Source organism: Condylura cristata, unplaced genomic scaffold (assembly GCF_000260355.1).
Source record: "Condylura cristata isolate star-nosed mole 26May11 unplaced genomic scaffold, ConCri1.0 scaffold00028, whole genome shotgun sequence".
Lineage (NCBI taxonomy): Eukaryota > Metazoa > Chordata > Mammalia > Eulipotyphla > Talpidae > Condylura > Condylura cristata.
Window position 1 is genome coordinate 6,979,973 of NW_004567129.1, and position 23,109 is coordinate 7,003,081.

Here is a 23,109-nt window from a genome sequence, read left to right on the forward strand (position 1 = left end):
GAATACAGATCAATCCTCAGATTATTCAAACAGTAACATTGCACTTTCACTTCAGAGGAGAGGCAGCTTTGTGCCTGCCCTCCATCTCCTCAGCCTCTTTTTAAAGTATCTTCTTTTTGTATTTCTTAGTTTATGGTGCAAGAACAGTCCTTTTCAAGAGGAGTGGTTAATACATAGGTCTATGCCAACCACTGCCCGAGGACAGACCTCCCATTCCCTGCTGGCCAGGGTGGGGCCCAGGAGCTGCAAACACTGCAGCAGGTGGCCCCTGATGTGGGGAGCCTCAGTGCTGCTAGCAGGTTTAATATCCGCTCCATTCGGTTTTATCTCTGCCCGAGATGGCTACCCTGATAATGGTGCAACAAAGTTGGACTTCTGTGGGGGAGGCGAAGGAGGGGTCTCTGTCCCTGAGGTTTCATTTAGAAGCTACTGTCATACTCTTCAGGGAGAGATGGGAGTGACTCCAGTGAGGCATCCTTCTTCTAACCACAGGACTGCAGTCCCATGGCCACAGGGCAAGGCCAGCCTGCCCATGACATGGAGAAGAGGCTTAAGAGGTGTAATGACCTCTCATGTGTGTGGCACAGCGTCCCAGGCAGGCGCCCTAGAACCCAGTTTCCTGTGCATGTGACTAATTCAGGAAGAACACCCAGGGCAGAACAGCAAAGGAGAGGTGGAACAGCCTGAAGGAGGAGTCCTGCAGAGGTGCTATTTGGGGTCCAGACCTGTGCAGGAGAGCTGCCCCTGCTCCTGCACAGGTAACTGGCACCTTCCAGAGACTTCCACAGCCCTGCACTCAGCACTCACTGGCTGAGACCTCAGGGGCCAGCAAGCAAACTCCTGGACCCCATCTCTCTCCCCATGTGTTTATACAGTGTCTTCAGGAAAATGAAAGCAAGTGGAAGCCAGCACCCCCAAAGGCAGAAGCAGAACACAGAAAAATGGCAGACCCGAGAGAAATCTGGGTGGAAGCCAGCAGTATTGGTTATGGGGAGCAGTTAAGATACCCACTGTATGGATTAAGAAATTGAGCATCAGAGAGGGAAACCACCCCCTAGAGAGATAAGTAGCCTGTCAGGATTTGAACCCACGCTTCCAAAGCCCCTGTCCTTTTCACGGATTGGAGATGGATGGCTGGCCTCTGGGAGCCAGTGACTGAAAGCATCCAGTTTTCCTGGTCTTGTTTGCCACCAATCTTAAATACTCCAGTCATAACTTTGTGGACGTGGTTCCTGCAAGAAGGAGAAAGCTGGTTAATGCTTCCTTCTACAAAAAATTTCTGTTCATATGTTTTTCTATTCATGCACTTAAAGAAGCAATGAATGGCAGGGAGAAGGAGTGATCTTCCCTCACATACAGGGGATGAATCTCATGTGAAATGAAGCCAACCTGAGTCAGATCCCACTGGTACCAAGTGGACAGAGAAAAGGCCAATCTCTAGAAATAAAAGGCTGGGCATGAGAGACCACAGGAAGACTAAACTGTAATTCTTAAGGGTGGAGATGTTTAGTTTCTTGACTTGGCCACTAGTTACAGGAGCATGTTCAGGTTGAAAATTCATGGAGCAGTGGGTGCACTACGGTTTGTATATTTTCAAGTGTGTGTCATACTCAGTGAAAGCTTTAATTGAAAGTAAAAGAAACAGATGATAAAGAAGGGTGAAAAGGAGAGAATAGAGTCAGGCATACTTCACATGGCAATCACTCTTGTTAATGTTTTGCTTTATAGTTTTCAAAATCTATATGTATTTGCACGTACACACACAGAGCAGAGTTCCTGGCTTTGTAGGAGCTGATTATCCTAATCTATTTAAAAATTTTTTTTTATTTGTTTATGCATGCAAGAACTGGGGTGTTAGGCCAAAGTGCGGGGGTGAGAGGATTCACCAGAGTCAGAGTGGGGAGCAGAACAGGCCGAGTGACTGAGCTACACTGCTGAGGGGAGCTGTGAGCGAGACAGGAGAGGTCTGCTGCGCAATGTGGGTCAGCAGCCTGCCCATGGAATCGAACTCAGGTCATAGTGGCTGGTGATAGCTTGACAGCACTGTGACTTCAACCCCTCATCACGAGGGAGGCCCTGGTTATCCTAGTCTTAAGACAAGAGCAAGGCTGTCAGCACCCACGAAGTGGAGGACTAATAGCAACCCATACTAGGAATCAGTATTCTAGAAAGTGCAGGCAAGAGGTCGGAGGGAGGTCCCAGGTGTCCCCCGGATCTGGGCAATGGCAACTCTGATGACAGATTTGCCCATACTTGTTTAAAGAGTGTACCCCTCTTTGCTCTACCCCCCCACACTGGCAACATGACTTACACATATGTGATTCACGTGTTCTTCATCCCAGCTTTCTACTGTTACGGGGCTACATGCAGGTTCAGAATGGCGCACAGGGTGCAGTGGTAAATACAGCGTGGTTCCCACGTCAGCGGCCTTGGCTTTGGCCAGTGTATCTCCGGGTAAAATGCTGTTGTCATTCAAGCCTCATTTTGCTTCCTGGGAGAATTCAGGGAATAAAGTCCTACCAGGCATGGTGATTTTTGAGACCTGTGGGGTAATGTCATTGAGAACCTAGAACTCCTCAGGCAGGGGCTCTGTGATTCCACGGCTCTGCACAATTACTGTAGAGTCTGAGCAGAGTTGCTCTCCACCCTGATGTCCAGGTTCGGTCTGGCTGACCAGTGGCTGACACTGTCAAAGTCTGTTTGCACGGGTAATTAGGAGCCTCCTGAAAGTGAACAACTCACTGTAGGTGAAGAGGAGGCAAGGATAAACCCAGTGAGACTTCTCTGAGACCATCCTGATAATTGGGTGATCTTTGTCCAGGGGACATGCCTGTATGTGAAACTGTAGAGAGTGGACCTCACAAGGTGTTGGGTACCCAAGCCGATAGACACTCTTCCACTACTTCAGAACAGACCTCAGGGGGTGGCAGCAGCACCTGGCATAAGAGGTGAGGACAGTGCTCACTGACATGGGATTCCTGATGGTGTCTGTGAAGGTCAGGGCCCAGCAATCCTGGGGAGAGTGGCATCATCCCATGGACCTGACTGCCAGGCAAGGCAGAGTGGAGCAGATGAAGGTGATAGAGATGTCATGTGGAAGCTGGCTGAACTGACTCATCACCAACCCAAGGCACCCTAGGCACCCCAGATTCTTGAAGTTGAAACTTGGCTGAGGAATCCACTTTGGCTGGATTTTCCAGGGCTCATGCTTTTCCTTACTTTTAGTTGGAATTGGGGTGTTCTGTACAGTTCTCCTTTTCTCACTAGCTGAAACAAACTGTGGGTTGGGTGGCCTGGACTTGGCTATGTGGGAAGATTTCCTGAAGAGAAAAAGGGCAGCAGACAGTGCTCCCAGACTTGCCTAATCATAACTCCTTGCTCAGGACACTCACAGGGGAAAAATAGCCTTGCTTGCCCTGGAGTAGCACTTCTCAAGCCCAAACGGCCGCAGGACTCTCCTTGGAAGTGTCCCAGGTGCAGATTCTGGCATGGCGGGTCTGGGAGCAGGCCCAGAATCCGCACTTGTACTAGGCTTTAGGGCTGGTACGCTCATCACTCCAGGAGCAGAAGGACCCCAGACCACCCTTCAGGAGGCAGGGGAACTGTATTTTAGGGATCCTGGGTTATTCCGATGAGACAAATTGAGAAATGAACACTGAAGTTAGACTGAAACTTCTAAGAGTGTGTTTGCCTTGACAGGTACAGTTTAGAGTATCCACTCTGCCCTGGCTGGTCTGTAAGAGACTGGGGACACTGTTCAGTATACACTGGAGTATGTGCAAGTTTCACATCTACTTTGTTGGGGAAAGGAGATGGAGACATTATATCCTTGCTTGTGAGAAACTCCCAGACATGAAGAGAAATAAAAATCTGTACACCTAAATGATTTTGCTGGAGGTGTCCATGAGGGTAACTCCAGACACCTCCTAAATAGGAGTGCTGTCATCCATCAGATTTGACCATAGGTAAAGCTGGTGGGTTCAGAGTGATTCTGGGTGTATCCAGAATTTCCGAGGCCATCGCAGTTCTGGCTTAAATTCTGCCAATTCAGCCTTCATATCTCCTGTGTGTGTGTGTGTGTGGTATCTTTTTTTTTTTTTAATAATAGTTTATTTTTACATCATTTTGTGCATTTTTCCATCTCAGTTGCAATCCCCTTGGGCTTCCCATCACCAAATCACCCATGTGCCATCACCATAGTCCAGGGCATTTCCCTCCCCCCACTGTTTTTGATCCCATTCCTCACTCCACCCCGACAAAATGTCTCTGGTATGTAGCTGTTCATCATTATCATTATTTTCTCACCTGTTCTGTTATAGTCCTGCTATGAGAAAAACCATCCAGTATTTTTCCTTTTCTTGCTGGCTTATTTCACTAAGCATGATCTTTTCCAGCTCCATCCATGTTGCTGCAAAAGACATGTGTTTCTTTACTTTGGTTGCTGAGTAATATTCCATTGTGTATATGTACCACATCTTTTTAACCCAGTCATCTACTTTTGGGCATTTGGGCTGTTGCCATGTTTTTCCAATTGTGAATAAAACAGCAGTAAACATGGGGGTGCAGGTATCTTTTTGAATCAGTGTTTTTGTGTCTTTTGGGTAGATACCTAGGAGTGGGATTGCTGCGTCGTAGGGAAGCTCCATGTTTAGCAGTTTGAGGAGCCTCCAAACAGTTTTCCATAGTGGTTGTACTAGTTTGCATTCCCACCAGCAATGTAGGAGAGTTCCTTTTTCTCCACATCCTCGCCAACATTTGTTGTTGCTAGTTGTTTGAAGATGTGCCATTCTCACTGGGGTGAGGTGGTATCTCACTGTGGTTTTAATTTGCATCTCCCTTATTACAAGTGATGATGAACATTTTTTCATATGCTTGTTGGCCATCTGCATTTCCTCTTTGGAGAGCCTTCATATCTCTTAACTCTGTTTTCCAAAGCCTGCCTTGTGGAGTCTTGGATCTTCATGAGACCCCTGTAGGGAGTATGTGGCATAAATGGGGGATAGGAAAGGGCAGGTGAAGAGGACAAAATGGGCCAGGAGCCCCTGGGCTTCCTGGAGAGCAGCATGCTCACCTCTGATGGAGGTTTCTGTGAGAATGAAGGTCACTGTTCCTAAAGCTCTCACCCAGAATGTGCCTGGCTGCGCAGTTCCAGCTGCCAGACTGTCCTCCACTCATCACATACTCATCTCCTGTTGAGCCTTTAGCATCCAGCTCAGGAGTGTCTGCCAGAAGGCAGCCACCCTGCAGCCCCAGCGCTCAGCATCCTTTTATCCTCAGTGTGCATGCACTGACCCTCCTGTGTATTTCTTTGGCTGCTGCATCTCAGTATTCTTTGCACACCTATCTCCTTTGTGTGCCAGCAGCTCTTTGGGGCCACGATGATGTCACCATGCTGGGCGTGGAGTGTGTCTGGTCCAAAGTAATTACTGGTTAAATGCTTGCAGAACGGCACCACCTCGTTAATGGCTCCCTGATGAAGAAGCACACCTTCTTCCCCTTAAATCCTCAGATGGAGTCAGTACTTTTATTAATTTGAGATTTCATAAAAGATTATTAATCTCGGTGTGCATCTCCCGGAAATTGCTGGGCTTGGCAAAAGCTGATAAACATGTTCATGTAATATCCTCTTTCCTTACTTCCTGACATCACGGATGGTGCTGTACACTTTTTTCCCCTCCTAGAGACAATAGACAGTCATCTCCCCCTGCATCCCTGAGGTAGGATTCAGACACGCAACTGAAAGGTGCCAAGTTACTAACAGCCTAAATTTCCTGTGGATAAAGAATCTGACAGTAGCAGCGGGGCATTGAAATCTGATGATCCTGTGCCAGCCCGTTCCCCAGAGCTCTGGGACTTGCTGGTACAGGCCCCCATCCATGTTCCCCCAGGATGCACTGATAGCTGGAACCTATCCTGAAAAGCTGGGCCTGTTTCTCTCCTGGCATTGATGGGAGGCCCCAGCTATTTCCTTGAGGCAATTAGGTAGAAATTCAGGTAGACAGTTGTGCAGGAGCAGATGCAGGAGCAGCCATAAGAGTCAGTGACCTGCCTTCATTCATTTTGCAATTTGACCTGAGAACGTCAAGTTTTAATGCTTCTAATTGGTCAGAATCCTGTCTTGAATATCTCGGGGGATGTAGTTAATTATATCTACTTTAAATACGCTCATTAGCTTGGAGGACCCCTTTGCAACCCATCCCATGTTTCAAGGAACAGCCTTTCTAAAATTGGGCCTGGGCTGGTATAGAGACAGTGTGCCCTGCAGGTATGGTGAACTCACTCTGTGCCAGATTTTCAACCAGGTGTGGTGTGGGAGATTTTGTATCTGTAAGTTTAGCAGACTGTCAGATGCAAAACTTCTCCTGTTTGGATTGTGGAGTCAATGGAGCTAGTTAATACTGATCAGAAAAGCAAGCTGATGGATTGAATTGACCCAATAATCCAGATTAAGTGGAAAGAGTGTGTGTAGGCAGAGTGGGGAGAAATGGTTTAAATTAGGTAAAAGTGTGGACAGAACGGGAAGGAGATAAAACACAGTACAAACCACTTTTATGTAAAGACACATGCAAGGGGAACAGAACAGACATGGTGAACACCATTGGGTGTATCCTTGATAAAGAAATTAATCCTGTGAGTTATTCTCGACTGGATGACTTTCCCTGAGTGGAATGTTGGTCTGACATCCTCTAGACCAGACGGAAAGTTGATTTGGAGGGGCACGAGGGAGGTGAGGAAAGGATTAGGAGTACCTGCCCTACCTGATGAACCCCATCAAATATGGTTAAATGTCAACATTTTGTTATCAGCCGTGTTCACAGTGATAGTGTAGCTGTCATGATGATCCCAGGTTGATATTTCTCAGTTCTCCAGGTAGTAGTGATGATGGTGTTGATGACGATAGCAGCTGCCCCTGGCTGAACATCTACTGTATAATTTCTCTCTGTCTCCTGACAACCTATGATGTAGCAGTCACAGTCTTTATTTTACAGGTTAGGATTCTGAGGCTCATACACGTTAATTTCTCTGTCACTTGTCTGGCAGAGCAAGGGATTGTGAGTCAAGTATGGGTGTTTGGGTGCCTCCTCTGACACCTGAAAGCTTGACTGACCTTGGGTGAGTGGTGAAATGTCTCTAAGCCTGGCTGTTTTGCTATTTGTAAAATGAAACTTGTGAAAAAGAATCTGCCGGTCACGTAGTAGGTGATCAGCACATGTGAACTGTTGCTGCTGCTGTTCTCTCCTTTCTTCCTCTAACAGTTGTAACAGAGGTTGTTGTGGTTATTTTTGTTTAAAGGTTTATTTATTTATGCTTACAGAACTGGGGTACAGGCCAGACGTCAGTGGGTGAGAGGATTCACCAGAGACAGAGTGGGAAACAGAGCAGGCAGATACACTGAAATACACTGCTGAGGGGAGCGGCGGGCAGGTCAGGAGAGGTCTGCTGTGCCAGGTGGGTCACCTGTTGTGCCAGGTGGGTCATGCTGTGCCAGGGCCAGGAATTGAACTGGTGCCGCAGTGGCTTCTGAGAGCCTCATGGTGCAGTGCTTTAGCCTGTTGTGCCACCAGGGAGAGCCCTGTTGTGGTTATTTTTAACAACCATGGGGCTAGGAGTCACATGCAGACCTGACTACCAACACTGTCTTTTCTTCCAGACCACAGCCTTGTGGAAACAGGGCATAGTAGGTTGCCAGGGAAGACTGCTTACTTACTTGCCCCTTTGTCTCTTGTATGACTCCTGCCACTTGAGATGTCCAGAATAGTGCCTTTGGGAATGCATCTGCCCAGAGTCCTGGCAGCCCATAGCCGATTCTTTTCTAGCCAGCAATGACACCACTCCCAGGTGAAATTGAACCTGATGTGTCAACACGGCCATCACGCTGGTGCTGAAGAAAAGATGCGGCTTTGTAGCCAGACAGTTCTGTGCCGCCCTCCTCACCAGAGCTCTGCCTCCAGAGGGCCCAGTGCTCACCTTTCTTCTCTCTAGCAAACACCAGGGGCATGTTTTGGAGCAAGGGAGTGGAGGTCGTTAAGCATCTGTTCTGGCTTCTGGTTAATACACACTTCCTGGGGAGGCAGCGGACTCCTTGCCTGCGTCTGCTGAAGAGAGCGAGGGCAGCCCTAATATAGCCCACGTGTTAGGGAAGGCCTTTCTGTCTCAGACAGCAGATGGAACCCGCTCTGCTAGTGCACATGAAAATGTCCGGGAAGACTTTTGAGGTGCCTTATGGAACTCAAGAGTGAACATGCAGCTAGCATTCAGTGGTGCGGGGAGCTTGCCAGTGAACTCTGCTCTTGCACCACGTGGCCTGGCAGCTGCAGCCTGCTTTCCTTCTGAGAGTGGGCTCCTCGGTGGTGAAGATGGTGCCCCCAGCTCCCTGTGTATTTGTGCAGAGGGTCAGTCTCAGGGGAACTTTCTCTGATTCTTTTGCCAATCTAAATACCAAGCAACCATCTCTCATTGCGCTGACAGGGCCAAGTTTTCACCACTGATAAACTTGATGGAATTGCATGCAAATATCAAGAAAAATCAGTGTAAACCCTGGTTGCAATGTGGAAATGCTTATTAAACTCATAAAGGTATCACACAGAATTATGTACCTAGAAGGATGACAACTCCTTAAATCTATTTATGTTATCGTTAAAATGAGAGAAGGCCACAGTGAAATGTATTAAATGGCTTGCATCCCTAAAACTGGGTGTGTATTGTGGCTGTTGCTATCATGAATAATAATAATTGGCATCTGTGTGCCACATTGTGGAGTCTAGAGTGTAGGGTCCTGGGTGGGGGCACCCTTCATGTTTGTGAGTAAGTAAACTGAGGGGTGAGTAATCATGGACCCCGCTCAGCAGCTGCAGGGTCAAACTGGGCCTCTCTCTTTCTCAGCTGCACTGTGTTGTGTCTCATGCTGTAAAGTTGGCTAGCGAAAGAATTTAAAAATCAACTCTGTATGGAGTAGGCCTCCTCAAGATTGATGGTCTCTAGGTAGGGGATCCTGAGTTCATGTACGCGGAAGGGAAATGAGTGCTGGTTTCCCCAGCTGGGAGCGTGGGCAGAGTATGGAGGTTGTCTTTTATTGTGATCAGGGCATGGCCACCCTCCTATGTCACACCTGGTGTGGGAAAACAGTGACTAACCTTAACTGTCCCAAGTATATCTTTTAAAAGATTTATTTATTTATGCATACAAGAACTGGGGTACAGGCCACAGGTGTGTGGGCAGGGGGTGAGGGGTTTCCCCAGAGACAGAGTAGAGAGCAGAACAGATGGATTTACTGAAATACATAGCCGAGGGGAGCAGTAGGCAGGAAAGGAGAGGTCTGCTGCGCCATGTGGGTCAGTTCTCTGACTGGAGATCGAACTCATGCTGCAGTGGCTGCCACTAGTTTCATTGTACTGAGACTTAACCCCTTGTGCCACCAGGGAGACCCAATGTTCCAAATATTAAAGTGATGTCTCAGTGTCCTTATTATAGGTGATTTTGCATGAAGGGAGCGTTCTGACCTCATAATTTCCAGGATTTGAGATACCAACTTATCTAAGGTAACTGGTTGGAGATACTACCACCAGTCTGAAAGCTCTGTTAGATTCCTAAACATGATCCACTTCTTTTTTTTTTTTAAGATTTATTTATTTATTTATACAGAATTGGGGTACAGGCCAGAGATGCAGAGGGTGAGATGATTCACCAGAGACAGGATGGGAAGCAGAACAGGCAGATCAATGCAGTGCACTGCTGAGGGGAGGAGCGGGCAGGTCAGGAGAGGTCTGCCACGCCATGTGGATCTCCTCCAGGGCAGGCGGGGATCGAACTCATGTGGAAGTGGCTTTAGCTTCTTAGTGCAGTGCTTTAACCCGCTGTGCCACCAGGGAGGGCCGAGATCCACTCTTAAGTGGGAATTATATGACCAAATATTAGTCCTGTGAATGATGCTATAGTCTCTTGGTCTAAGGCATTGCATTATTTCCCAATGTTAAGAATGAAGATACTGTGTCACCTGTCAAAGGCATATTGAGACTGATTGTAATTTTTCAAAGACTAAGAAGGTAGGGACGATCCAAACCTTGGTGGTATAATTCTAGCTTTTGTGGAGGGCAGGTGGTCTAGTTCACATGCCAGAACATACCTGTAGAGGGGGTTGTGACAGGTTGGCACCTGTGGGAACTCAGGCAGGCTCTCCTCTGTCCTGTGCTGGGTCGGTCCTGCTAGTCAAAGATGAAGATTGGGGAGCTCATAATGCTAATGATGTGTAAGTGCATTTTCATCTATTTTATTAAGCTGGCCTCTCCAGGTTCATTAGCATTAATATTTATGCTTGGGATATGTTCCTCCAGAGATTTTGCAAACAGCTCTCCTATTCAGGTAAAAGTTATAGCAAACTGAACTAAGGGGTGGCGCCAAAGAGAGCAGGCTTTCACTTCTCATAGGAAATGAAAGCTTTACTTTTGGCTTGCTGTGGTCTGGATCTTTAGTCTGTAGGACCAGACATCTTATAGCTGGAACTAATTAACTACACTGATATGAATGAAGGGGAGTGTGGATGTCTGTGCGCTAGAAGACAGGGAGGGTGGTGCAGACTCCCCGAGATCACATCCTCTTTCGCTGTCTTTGCCTCTAGTTCTGCATTTGCTGCTGCCACATTCTCCATCTCCAACAAAGGATCCCAGTTTCTGCTGGGTGCAGAGGTGCAGCGTGACCACCACAGAGCGCCCTGCTAGGTGGGGTGGGAAGGTGTTCCCCTTGCAGGGGTCCACACAGAGTCCTAGCATTTGCAACCATGTCGTCTGCACCTGCCACATCTCACATGGCTGGGCTGGGAGGAAGGAAGTGGCTTTACCTCTCAGCCATGCATTTGCTGATGAGCCCTGGGTGGGCTGAGGACCTGTGGGAGATGACAGGTTTGGGCATGGGAACCAGAGGTTATCTCTGGCACATTTAAAAACAATAGGCTCATCTGTACCTCCTGACAGTGTTGTGTTGGAGTGCATGGGATGGGGGTTTCAGGAGAATATGAGTCCTAATAAGATCCCAAACACTGATTCAGTAGGCATGACCAGCCTAATACAAACCCACATACCTGGCTCCTGAAAGTCCTCTAATCCCACGCCCAGAGAAATCCTCACTTGTGAAAGTAAGGGGTCGAGTAAATCATCTCTATGGTTCTCTCCTTCAATAATGGTTCTCCTTGCTCTTTGGATGCTAAAACATTCTTATGTGGGAAACTGTCCATACATGCTGACGCTATCCCTGAGTGAGTGGGCTTTGTAAATAGTACCCAGACCTCAGGGGCTTCTGGTGTGCCTAGTCATGGCAAGGACTGAAAGGGAAGTCACTGTGAACAAGACCTGCTCTTCAGCTGAATCTGGGGCCTGTGAGGAGAGGCTCTGGGGATCATACCATCTGGACGCGGAGAAGAGAGAGAATCAGGGGTTCTAAAAACAGTTCAGAAAACCTAGGTGCAGTAAGCAAATGCAACATGTGAGCCTGACAGGCTTCTGGATTTGGACTAAAACAGCTATGAAGGACATTATTGCGTCCATGGGGGGGAATTTGAGTATGACTGCATATTAGGTAATACCGTGTTTCTCTTAAATTTCTTAAGCATAGAACTGATGTTACAGTTATGGATGTTTATGTCTATACACACAGATGAAGCAAAGGAAAATATTAAGAGTTGGGGAGTGTAGGTGAAGCTTATGTGGACATCCATTGTGCTGTTCTTTCTTTACTTCAGGTTTTCAAAGTTTCTTAGCATAAAGAGTGGAAGTTAGCCTGGCAGTCAGGTGTGCGCCGCAGCCTCGGTCCTCCATCCTGGTCCCCTCTCCCCTTCACTCCTTGTGCATGTTGAGCGCCCCTCACACCTGTCTTTTCAGCTCTTTTCTCCATTGCTCTGTTCTACCTGGCGACAGAGGCAGCCGCCGCCTTGGAATTCTGGGCCTCAGCTGGCATGGTGCTTACAGCTAGGGCTATCACATGGAGGTGTGGGGTACCTCAGGGCCACTCCCAGAAGCCATATTTATTTGCGTCTTGGCCACTCTCATCAGCCACTTGCAACAGCAGCGGCAGCAGAAGTGAATGCTGTTGCAGCACTGGGCCATGGCCCTTTATCTGCACCAGCACAAACCGACCTTGGGCGGTTCCCTTATCACTACCTTTCACAGACTAGGCCTCCCAGCTTGCACTGCTTACAGATGGCACAGCAAGGATATGAAGAACCCAGGTCTGTTGCCTCCCAGACCTCCCTACTTTTTCTTCTTCTTCTTCTTCTTCTTCTTCTTCTTTTTTTAAAGATTTATTTATTCATACAGAACTGGGGTACAGGCCAGAGGTGCAGGTGCAGTGAGAAGCTTCACCAGAGACAGAGTGGGGAGCAGAACAGGCAGATCCACGAAGTACACTGCTGAGGGGAGCGGCGGGCGGGTCAGGAGAGGTCTGCTGCGCCATGTGGGTCACCTCCAGGACAGGCAGGGATCGAACTCATGCTGAAATGGGTTTAGCTTCTTAGTGCTGCACTTTAACCCACTGAGCCACTCAGGGAGGGTCCCCGACCTCCCTTCTTAACCGCCCTGGAGCACATTTCCACCTGGAGCTGCACAGCCACGACCTGGAGGGCACGTGGGCACGCCTCCCACGAGGCCTGAGTTCGGCTGTGGGGCTGAGAGGTCTGCTGCAGGTCTAGATGTTTGACTGCGGCCTCTGTTCTTTCTCTGCGTCTTTGGGGAATTTCATCTGTGACCCCCTTCTGTCTCTTCCATTCTCATGTGGAGGGTAAACTCCTTCAACCAGAGAGGCTTCCTTTCTGTTCGGACCACTGTTTACATTGGAAGCTTGTAGGATGCAAGCTGGGGGCTTGGGTGTGGTGGACCTAATATACTTCTTGTCACTAGGCCCCTCTTCTGCTTGCTGTGGAATAGCAGTGGGAACTCAGGTGTGACCCCTTTAAGCCCCTGTGGGGGTACCTGTTCTTTCTGAATCCTTTGGGGAAGAGAGATTGAGGCACCCAGGGGGAGAGTAGGCTTCAGTTATATTGACAATGATGAATCTCGAGGGAATTAGGGTGAGCCAAAAAAGTCATCCCCCAAAGACTATGTATGGTGCCTTTCCATTTATATAGCTTTCGTGATACGATGAATTAGAGAAATTAAGGACAGATTAGTAGGTTCTGAGGCCAGGGAGTTCAGGCTAGGTGCTACACAAGGTATCATGAGTAGCCCTGGTGGGCATGGAGATGTTCCTAGATGGAATCAGTGTCACTTCCTGGTTGTGATACTGTACTGTGGTCTTGAGAAAGGTGCTGCCTTGCGCAGAAACTGGGCAGTGGGCATAAGCGACAGTGTCATGTGAGTTGTGTTTTAAAAATAAAGACTTAATGTGGAAAACGGAGGTTATAAAGCAGATGTGGCACAACATGAACATCTATTCTCTTGGGTTTTGAGGACATGGAAATCTGTTATATTTGTTGTATGACTTTAATTATTTTCTGAATGTTTGAAATGTGGATAAATGCCCTCTGGAGTTATGTAGTCAAATGTTGAAATAGGCACTCTTGGCCAAGACCCACTCCTGCTCCTTCAGGCCCGTGTGAGGGTTTTGCAATGCCTGGGGGCACAGGCTGAGCTCTGCTGCAGGCCCAGGCTGCCTCTGGACTTCCATAGACCTCATGTAACTCAGGCAGGCGTCCAGCCATCAGAGGGTTGGGACTTCTATTTCCCTCATCACCCCTGTGGCATGTTAACAAAGAGGACAGAATGATAGTATATCAATTCTGGGAGCCAGTTACTTCCAGGCTAAAAGCACCCCTGCATGAAAGGCCACCTTCTCACTTGAATCCTTCACTTGCTGTATTAGAATAAAGGAGACAAACATACCAGAATCTATGAAATAGCTAAGCCACAACTTTTAATACATTCAAAGGGACAAAATGAAGACATATGGGATAGTTTAAATGTGACAGAATGTCCAAAAAAGATGAGGTTGATTGGAATATAATCTTAGGAGTTGTTAAAGTATTGGGTGTTTTCAGTCCAGCATCACAGGACACAGCTGGCTCCAGCGGGTCTATTCACATGGATTCTGGATGACAATCAGAAGATATTCCTTATCTGTGGAGCAATGTGAACAAAGTTAGTGGATCTAAAAATTTGATTTCATAAACAATTACTTTAGCTAATTTGCTTTATCCTTTCAAGGGTCATGCAGACCTAGTGTAGACCAAATTTACCCCCATAGTCGCACATCACAAACTGTTGGTCTTTCAAAAATACCTACCTGGGACCCAGCCCCAGAGCTTCTGATTTCATCCATCAGGGGCAGAGTCCCAGACATCAAGGTTTTGTTGTGCTGTGTTCTTTTTTTAATATATATATATTTTTGGTAAAGATTTCCAGGAGATTTTGCCGTGCAGCCAGGGTGAGAAGATTTTATAGATGTATTATCAAGGAGTTTGATCTGGACTACAATGAGGAGTATGAGTCCTGTTTCTTCACTGACATCTATTAACAAGGAAAGAAGTGTTTCTGTGGCTGCTGTCTTTGGTAGGCTGGGTCGACGTGCTGTTCTCCGCAGGAGGGTATAAGACCTCACAGCCTCTGACTCTTCAGTGCTTACTGTGTAATGGTGTGCTAGGCATTTTATACCCCTTATATTATCTATCCCTTTGGGCATAATGAGTTCACCTAAAATGAGACCTACAATTCCTAAGTTGTTGCAAGGTGGGAGAAATACAATTTCATGTCACAGAATTTTCAGGTTGGAAGTCAGATTCAGTCTTCTTCATTTTGTATTTGAAACTATTGTGTGTCATGTGGCTGATTAAAATAGGACTTCCCATTCTTTAAAGCAAAACTTTCAACCAGTAAAGTGGAAGGCAGCTTTCCATTTGAAATGAAATGCCAGATTACCTGGTGCTACCATGATTTCATGTTTCTTTGATCTGATCCTGAGAAAAGTTAGGTCGTTCTGAGGGTCGATATCACGGACTGTGCTCTTGGTTTTCATTGTCAGCTGGTGAAGAAGACCTGCATATTGAACTGTTGTTGAGTTGTCCAAGGTTGTTCGGATTGGAATGCCTGTTACGAGATTTAATTTTGGGTGAAAATTTTTTCCTATTATAAAAGTAATTTGCATATTGTAGAAATATTAGAATATACTGATTCTGCTAGTATGAACAGATGAAGGAAAAGTGATGGCAGATGTCACTCTTTGCTAACAACTTTATTTCCTTCCCATCTTTTTGTCTCCACAGGATTTTAAAATATAGTTGTATCAAACTTATGAAAAATGTGACTTTTTATTTCATTTAAATGACAGCATATAAGATGCCTTCATTGGTGCCATTTTATTAACATTATCAACATTATTTTTAATGGCTGTATACCCTGTTAGTTGATGGATATATCATAATATAATCACTCTATTTTGGATTGTTATATGTGTGGTATGTGTGTATATAAATGTATTCACTTCTGAGTACTTTGGAAGCTATTTGATAATTTCAGTACTAAGTTAGTTATTACTATAATATAAAATGCTTTCCTCCAAGCATCTTGTCTACAGAAAGTCAACTTTGAAATACTTAGTCTGTGTGTGACATGGTGGAATGTTCTTCCCTGAAATTAGAAATAGGAAGGGATATGACTGCATATACTATGGAATATATCAGCCAGAATTTTCAAAATGGCTTCATAACTCCTCATACTGTATGTTGCAAACCTTTAATTGCATATCAGAAAAATTGTATAAGCAACAATGACACTAGTTTTGCTGGGCATTCCCTGGTTTGCGCTCATTCTTGGTTTAAGCATTATTAAATTTGGCTACTTGTGCTATATTGTTCCATTACACGAGTTTAAAACAGAACCTATTAATTTAACTGGAGAAATCTAGCCAGACAAATATGCACGTGTAATTCAATTCAGTTCAAATCAGCCTAGCTATATTCGGATCACCCGCCCGGCACTCAGGGCTTATTGTGTAATGGGTGTGCTAGGTATTTTACATGGATTGTATTTAATCTGAGATGGCCGACGTATTATTTTGAGAAATACCAGACATCCAGGGAATTACAGAGTTGACTTACAAATGTGCCTTTTATTTAGGGGGATATATGAAGATGAATTTGAGATTGCTGTCAAATTCCTCAGGTACCTGAATTAAGGCCAATCAATAAAGGAGTCTCGGGGGCTTTTGGCTTGCCCTCAGAGAATGTAGTTCCAGAAACCATTATGCAAGATGAGCATTTCAAGAGTAGAACTGTGTTACAGACTGAGGATTTTATCCACTATTAAAAATTCTTTGTGAGTCTCAATTTTAACTTTGAAATAGACTAATTTATTGTTCTTATATGAAGACCAGTATCTCCAGAACAGATCTTGTTAAACAAGAGGACAATATTTACAGGAAAACCTATTCAATGTATACGAAATATGAAACTATAAATCCTTGATAATTTCTGAGTCAGTGTTTGGTGGCTTCCTTTCTTCTAGAAGTCAGTTACCGTTCATACTTGAGGAAACATTACAAGGCCTGCATCTTTAACAATAGGCAACTGAAAAGTAACAAGCACAAAACTTTTTTTTATTTTATAATAGTTTATTTTTACATATTTTTGTGCATTTTTCCATTTCAGTTGCAATCCCCTTGGTTTCCCATCACCAAATCACCCATACAAACACAAAACTTTTTAAGAGCTCTTTTTGATGCAGTTTTATTTTGCATCCTGAATAGTGACTACCTCTAAAACCTGCATTGCTCAGTGTCAAAATGAGAAATACAACCAGAATAAATTATTTAAAGCATGGATGACAAGATTATGAATCAGATGCACAGGCCTATTTAGCTAGTCTATTCATGATCCAAGTCAATAAATAATACAGCTAGCCTTTCTGAATAATAAGTGCATATTGTGGAAACTCTTGGAGTTTTTGCATCAGTTATAGACATTTAAAAAAATCAATCAACAGATATTCATTGAGTTTTTACTTGGTACTATGCAAGGTAATTACAAAGTAACTTATTAAGAAGTAATGTGAGCACATGGTATAAAATTCATCCATTTTCCTCTAAGAGGTAACCTCTGCTTCCAGTTTCTTGGGTAGCCTACCAGAAATAATTCTGTCTCCACCACCCTGTTTGTGTTTGTATTCTTTAATTGCAACCATCCTAACCATCCTCTTTTCTGTCCTTTTTTTTTTTTTTTAATTTAATACAATTGCGAGAATTTCAGTGTACAAAAGGCTAGGTCATTCATGTTAATGGATGCTTTGTAATACACAAAACTAATACAACCTCCTGGTGAGCATTTATGCTGTTCCTAGACTGTGACTTTTATAAATAAAGTTATAGAATATGTCCTTGTGTGTACCATTTATATGTGTAGGCTAAATTCCTAAAATGGAACTCCTAGAACAAAGACTATGAGTTTGATACTGCAGAATTTATGGCACTACTTTAAAATACAACTCTTTATGATTCCAGTAAGCTGGTACTTGCCAGCTATACACTTGTACTTTGCTTGATAAATTGTGTTTCAAAAATGAAAGGAATTGGCTAGATGACTGATAAAATTTAATGCAATTCAAATGATGGATTGTTAGAAATGTCAAGAATATTTAAATTTAAGGACCTGCAGAAATCAAGTGTAAATTCATAAGAAATATGTGGTAGGTATGACTGCCTGAGAACATGTTACACATTTTCTCTATTTATATATAATTAATATTCCTCTATATCTAATTCAGTTATCATTGCTGTAATACTATAAACAAATATAAACAAACTTATTTATAAAACCATGTTGACAAAATCTACTCTTATAACAATCTATACCACTTGCATCAGGCTAAAGTGATGTCTACTTTGTTATCAATAATATGAAGTCTGTGTTTGGTGAAATCAAAAGACACTGGACACTGTGTAATATGGCATATGGCGAGATCTGAATGTTTAAACTTGGTAGAATAACTAACTGCAAATAAAATGTGAGAACAAAAACATAAGTACTATCTTAGTTAAATGCTGAATTTTTAGTATTAGAATTTTCAGGACTTCTGAAGGCTGTAAAGGTATAATGCATGTCACTTTCTCATAACATTGAGTATGCTCTTGAAAAGGAGTAATTTATTAGTTTGGTAATAAGCTATTAATAAACATTCTTGTTGTACACTCTGGTTATTAACAATCTGACCATAAAAATAAGCCCCTCATTTATAATTTTGGCTATTTTGTCTATCTGAAAAGTGCTCTGAATCCAAAGACAACCTTATCCCCGTGGCAATGAACCAGAGGAAGCTAATAGGCATTAAAAATATTTTGTTGCTTTTTGGTCGCAGAAGTGCTAATTGTGAAATAACAGGAAGAGAAAATAAAAATCACTTTTCACCCCACCGTAACATATCTCATAACACGTCCTGCCCTTTTATTCTATATGTGTTGTGTGTACCTGGTTTTCTCTGTCTCAGTCCATATATAAATGTATGTATGTATGAATGTAAATATAACATATATAGTTATAAAGTGCCAGCTACTGTTTGTTCCTGTTTTTAATATGATATTGTGAATAGTTCTCCATGATTATCAATGTTTTTCAGCTATTTAATTTTAAATACAGTAATGCTTCTTGAAGAAACATTATATAATTTAAACTCTCCCTTACTACTGGACAGATGTACTTGTTTGTCTTATTTATTTACTGCCATTAAATGTGGTGTCTCAGCGAGTAATTTTTTCCTACCTAAATCTTAATTATTCTTTAGGATAAATTCCTAGAAGTGGAATTACAGATCAAAAGGTGTGTTTATTTATCTGACATCTGATTGTTGCCAGGATATGGCCTTTAAACTAAGATCTTCCAAAGCAACACAGTAGATGAATTGTTCTTGTGTCACAGGTAAATGTCTACCCTGACCTTATTTGGAAATAGGAAATCCTCCTTGAAGATGTAATTGATTAATATGAGGTCACACTGTTTTTGGTGGGCCCTAATCCAGTTAATTGGATCATTATAAGAAGAGAAAATAGATATCAAGAAGAGAATGCTATGTAACAATGGTGGCAGAGATTGGAGTGATGTGTCTTACAAGCCAAGGAATGCTAAGAATTGCTAGAAACCATCGAGAGCTGGGAGAGAGACAAGGCCACATCCCTCTGTAGGGCTTTCAAAGCAAGCTTGGCTTTGCTGATGCCTTGATTTCAACTTCCAGTCTCCATAATGACAAGAGAATACATTTCTAATTTTTGAAGTCACCAAGTGGGTGGTAATTTGTAATGGTAGTGAAAGGAAATGAATATAGCCCCTCTATGAAAAGTCAGGCTGATAACCCATCTTAGGGAGTGTGATAGTTTACGCAGATAGCTGGACCTTAATTTCTGCAGAACTAGTGCTGGATTATTTCCAGGGAATATTAGACATAGCTCTTAATTTACCTGGTTGATCTTCAATTCTCTCCCTCCTGATTACTCAGGTTGGCTGAATGTGTTATATCTTCTTTAGCATTATGTTTATTATCTTACAAAACAGTCAAATGCTTTATCTATGCAAATCAAAAGTTCCCACATACTCAGAACTATTTAATTATAATTCTATTAAATGCTGGGTATTTTGCCAGATACTTGACAATTATTATTTCACTTAATTATCACAACACTCAGTAGGTTACTTCCCATTTTTAAAGATGAGGGATTGAAGTTTAGAGCTTTAACAGACTTTCATTTAGTAGTTGCTCAATAAATATTTATTGATGGATTTGCTCCAAAATGATTAGCTGCGAAGTTTTGTTGCCAAGCACTACATTGGCAAAGTGCCAAATTCATGGTTATACAGAGTTATGTGAAATAGCTACTCTTATTTCAGTGAATGCTCTGGGATTTGTGGTACCTCTTGCCCTTTCAAATGCCTGAAGTAGCAGTAAAATTGGCAGGAGTCTTTAAGAGATTGCCACCAGAGCTGAGTGTACAGCACATGCAAAGAAAATGCTTTACAGGTTGTTAGTCAGGATTGCGGAGAAAGAAGAAAATTGTGGTGTAAGTCTACAGATTTCATAGGCAGGAATGTATTGACTTTTCATATAGTATATCCACAAAGAATATACTATAAATAATATGTAACTTAACTCTCAAATATTTTTTATTAAATATGACAAAGAAACAATTTTATTTAAAGTGAAGACTAAAACTCTGTACCTTTTACATAAATGTTAAAACAAAGTATAAACTGCTTATGATATTGTCATTAGCTTCACTAAGATGGTTTATTGGGTATTCTCAAAGTGTAACATGAGAGCTACCAAAGCCTCAAAAATTATATTACCTATGGTGTTTTCTAGGAATTCATAGGCATTTCTGAACATGTCTTATTCATTCTTCTCTCAGCAGGATACTTGCCATGTAACAATACTCAACAAATGTCTAATAACTAAATAAGGTAGCTGTACAGCTAAAATATAAAAAAAATTGATTTCAAATTCTGAGATATTTGTTTTAAGGTGTGCCATAACAGACTGCTACTTGGGTGGTCTCTGTGTATCAAAGAAGGCATACTGGATTAAAGTTACCTTCTGCATTTACAACCATTGTTCCAATAACTCCTTTATGGCTCTGGATCCTCTTTAGGGTTTCTTCCACCTCTGCCTGGAAGAGATCAGGATGGAAATTAACCAATAAGACCTTGATAGTGACCTCAATACTAAACAGAATAATACTGAGAAAGAAACCTACTTCCCTTTCTTCTTAACCTAAGATACTAGATGCTACGATCTCAGGAACAGTCTCCTTTCTTTGTAAGAGAGTTTTGAAAGTGTTAAGTCTTACGTTCAAGCCTGTGTAAGACCTTTTCACACAGTCCTGACCAATCTCTTGCTTGAAGTCCTCTAGAGACAGAGCTTATAGCTTACTCCATTTTTATCTGTGTTTATTTGCTGGAACAGTATTCTTGATATTGAACAGAAATCTTTTCGCCAATGTCTTTTACTTATTGATCTTTCCATCTTCATATGAAAAATTCCAGTTCTACATAATTCTTTGAATCTTATACACATACACTAATGCACTTGTTTCCTCTGTACAAATGTTAAATTTAAGGATAATGTCTTTTCAAACAAACGTATTGTTCATGACTGAGTAATCACTGGATATTCTGAATTCAGACAGAATTCTGAAGTCTTCTCAATGATGGTCTGTGATTTTTTTTTCTCTTTCAACATCATACAGGTGAATACTTGTTACTTTAGACAAAAACAAAGTTTTCTTTCGCACCACATGTAGACAGGAACAACTCCTTTTTCTTTCTTTCCACAGTACCAGGTATTTTCTGAATTTCAGGCATTTGTGTACCAATTATGTTTTTTTTTTCTGTTCTGAATATTTTATCTATGCCCTGAGCCTGAATCTGATTTTCAGGTGAAAAATCAAAATTTCCAAATGACAGATTACAAGTAGTGACAGATGAATTCTCCTGGATACAGGCTAAAAGCTGGGGGAAAAAAATGGAAGGGATGTAACTTTTTCAGGTGTACTGTTCATTGGTATTTTTGGACCATCTTATGCATGGATGTAACAACTGTATAGGTAACAATACTTTATTGCATTTTTGCATCTTTAAGGCAGACAACCACTGCCCTTGTTGATGTTTTCTTTTTTACTTCTCTTCTAAAAGGCTCTCTGCCCTTCCTTTTCCCTTTCTGCTGGCTTTCTCTTTTCCTGATTTCTGAACCCTCCTAATAAAATCTCTTAACCCTCATCACTACTTTCATTTCTTTTCACTCTTCTCTTAAAACACTTTTGCTTTTTTCCAAACCTTCCCCATACCCCCCCTCCCATTTTAGCAATGACTTTTGCTCTCCTCCCTCCTCCCATTTTCTCTTTCCTTTCCTTCCGTCTTTTCAGTTTCTCCGCCTGCTCCCCTTTCTACACCCTCTTGCACTCCAGATCCTGTCCCTTCCTCACAGGATGCTTTTCCTCCTCTCAGTTTACAACTTTCTTTGCTGTGGAGATCGCTCATCCTCCCCTCACCCTCTGCAGGATCTTACATCCCTCCAGCCCCTTCTCCTTTCTCAACAGCCCCCTCCCTCCCTAAAAACTTCCCACCGGGAAAGCAACTCACCTAGATACCTTTCCGGTCTTCTACCCCTCCGCACCCCCTGCAAGACACCCTTTCTTCTCCCTGCGACCCCAGAAACCCCAGGAATTGTCGGTGTCGGACCGGCAGCGAAGGTCCCCTTGGTGGGCGCCCGGAGACCAAGGTATCAGAAAGAAGCCCCAGATTTACCATGGCGCCGGCGGCGCGACTCTGGGCTCAGTCCGAAGCCACCGCAGCTCGGAGGTGTCAACAGTGTTTCCACCCGTTGCTAGGCGACAGGGGAGGAAGTGACCTTCCGGAAGACTGGATGCCTGCGCCTGCGTCCTGCGGGTCGGCCGCTGCCTGCGGAGCTCTTCCGCCCTAGCAGAGCTGCTCCGATGCTCTAGGCCTCGAGGGCAGTGCTTGGGGCGTGGGCGGGCGCTCACCTGGGGTACTCTCCCGGTGGGGTCATGGGGCCGAGAGTTGGGGGATTGTAGGCCTCTCTGGGGCCTTACTGCAGTTATTCCTTCATTCCTGAATGAAAAAGTAACAGCCACTTCCTCATTCAAGAGCAATTTCATGGCTACCTGCCACTACCAGGCTTTCCTTGTGGGTCTGGGGTTGTGCACACTAAACTGGGGAGACAAGCAAAATTGGACTGGTGTACTATCAAAGTGTGATAAATGCCAGGGAGAGGCTGGAGGGGGCAGCACGTGAACAGGACAGGAGTCCACCTGACCCAGACTCTGGTCACTGTGGCTAGTTGTAAATAGATCCAGCTGCCATGTGACACTCGATACTTTCAACAGCTCTGCCTTGAGCGGTGTTGATAGGCATGTTTTTGTTTTTGTTTTTAATTTTCTTACATCGGTGTTTATATTTGTACAGCAATTGCTTTCTTTTCTCAGACATGGTCCCCTTAGTTCTCCCACCACCCCATCACCTAAGAATCATCATCATCACCATCTTCTCCTGTGTTCTCCCCTCCCCTACCCTCCCGTGTTGTTTGCCTCAGATCTGTGACCAGCTTGCAAGCTTTGTCTTCATGATCTGTTTCACAT

At 43.7% G+C, this 23,109-nt stretch overlaps 1 protein-coding gene across 2 annotated transcripts; it reads right to left on the minus strand.

The window, feature by feature from the left end:
- Nucleotides 1–13,894: 13,894 nt before the first annotated feature.
- Nucleotides 13,895–22,330, minus strand: DYNLRB2 (dynein, light chain, roadblock-type 2). Of its 2 annotated transcripts, none has more exons than XM_004690355.2 (4): nucleotides 22,259–22,330; nucleotides 20,547–20,622; nucleotides 14,898–15,065; nucleotides 13,895–14,099 (listed from the first exon to the last, which is right to left on the minus strand). In XM_004690355.2, the coding sequence occupies exons 1-4, from the start codon at nucleotides 22,259–22,261 to the stop codon at nucleotides 14,056–14,058; spliced, it is 291 nt and encodes a 96-aa protein (XP_004690412.2). In that variant the 5' UTR covers nucleotides 22,262–22,330; the 3' UTR covers nucleotides 13,895–14,055. The 2 variants fall into 2 exon arrangements, with proteins under 2 accessions (XP_004690412.2, XP_012586042.1); XM_012730588.1 differs by having other exon boundaries at nucleotides 22,094–22,320.
- Nucleotides 22,331–23,109: the final 779 nt, after the last annotated feature.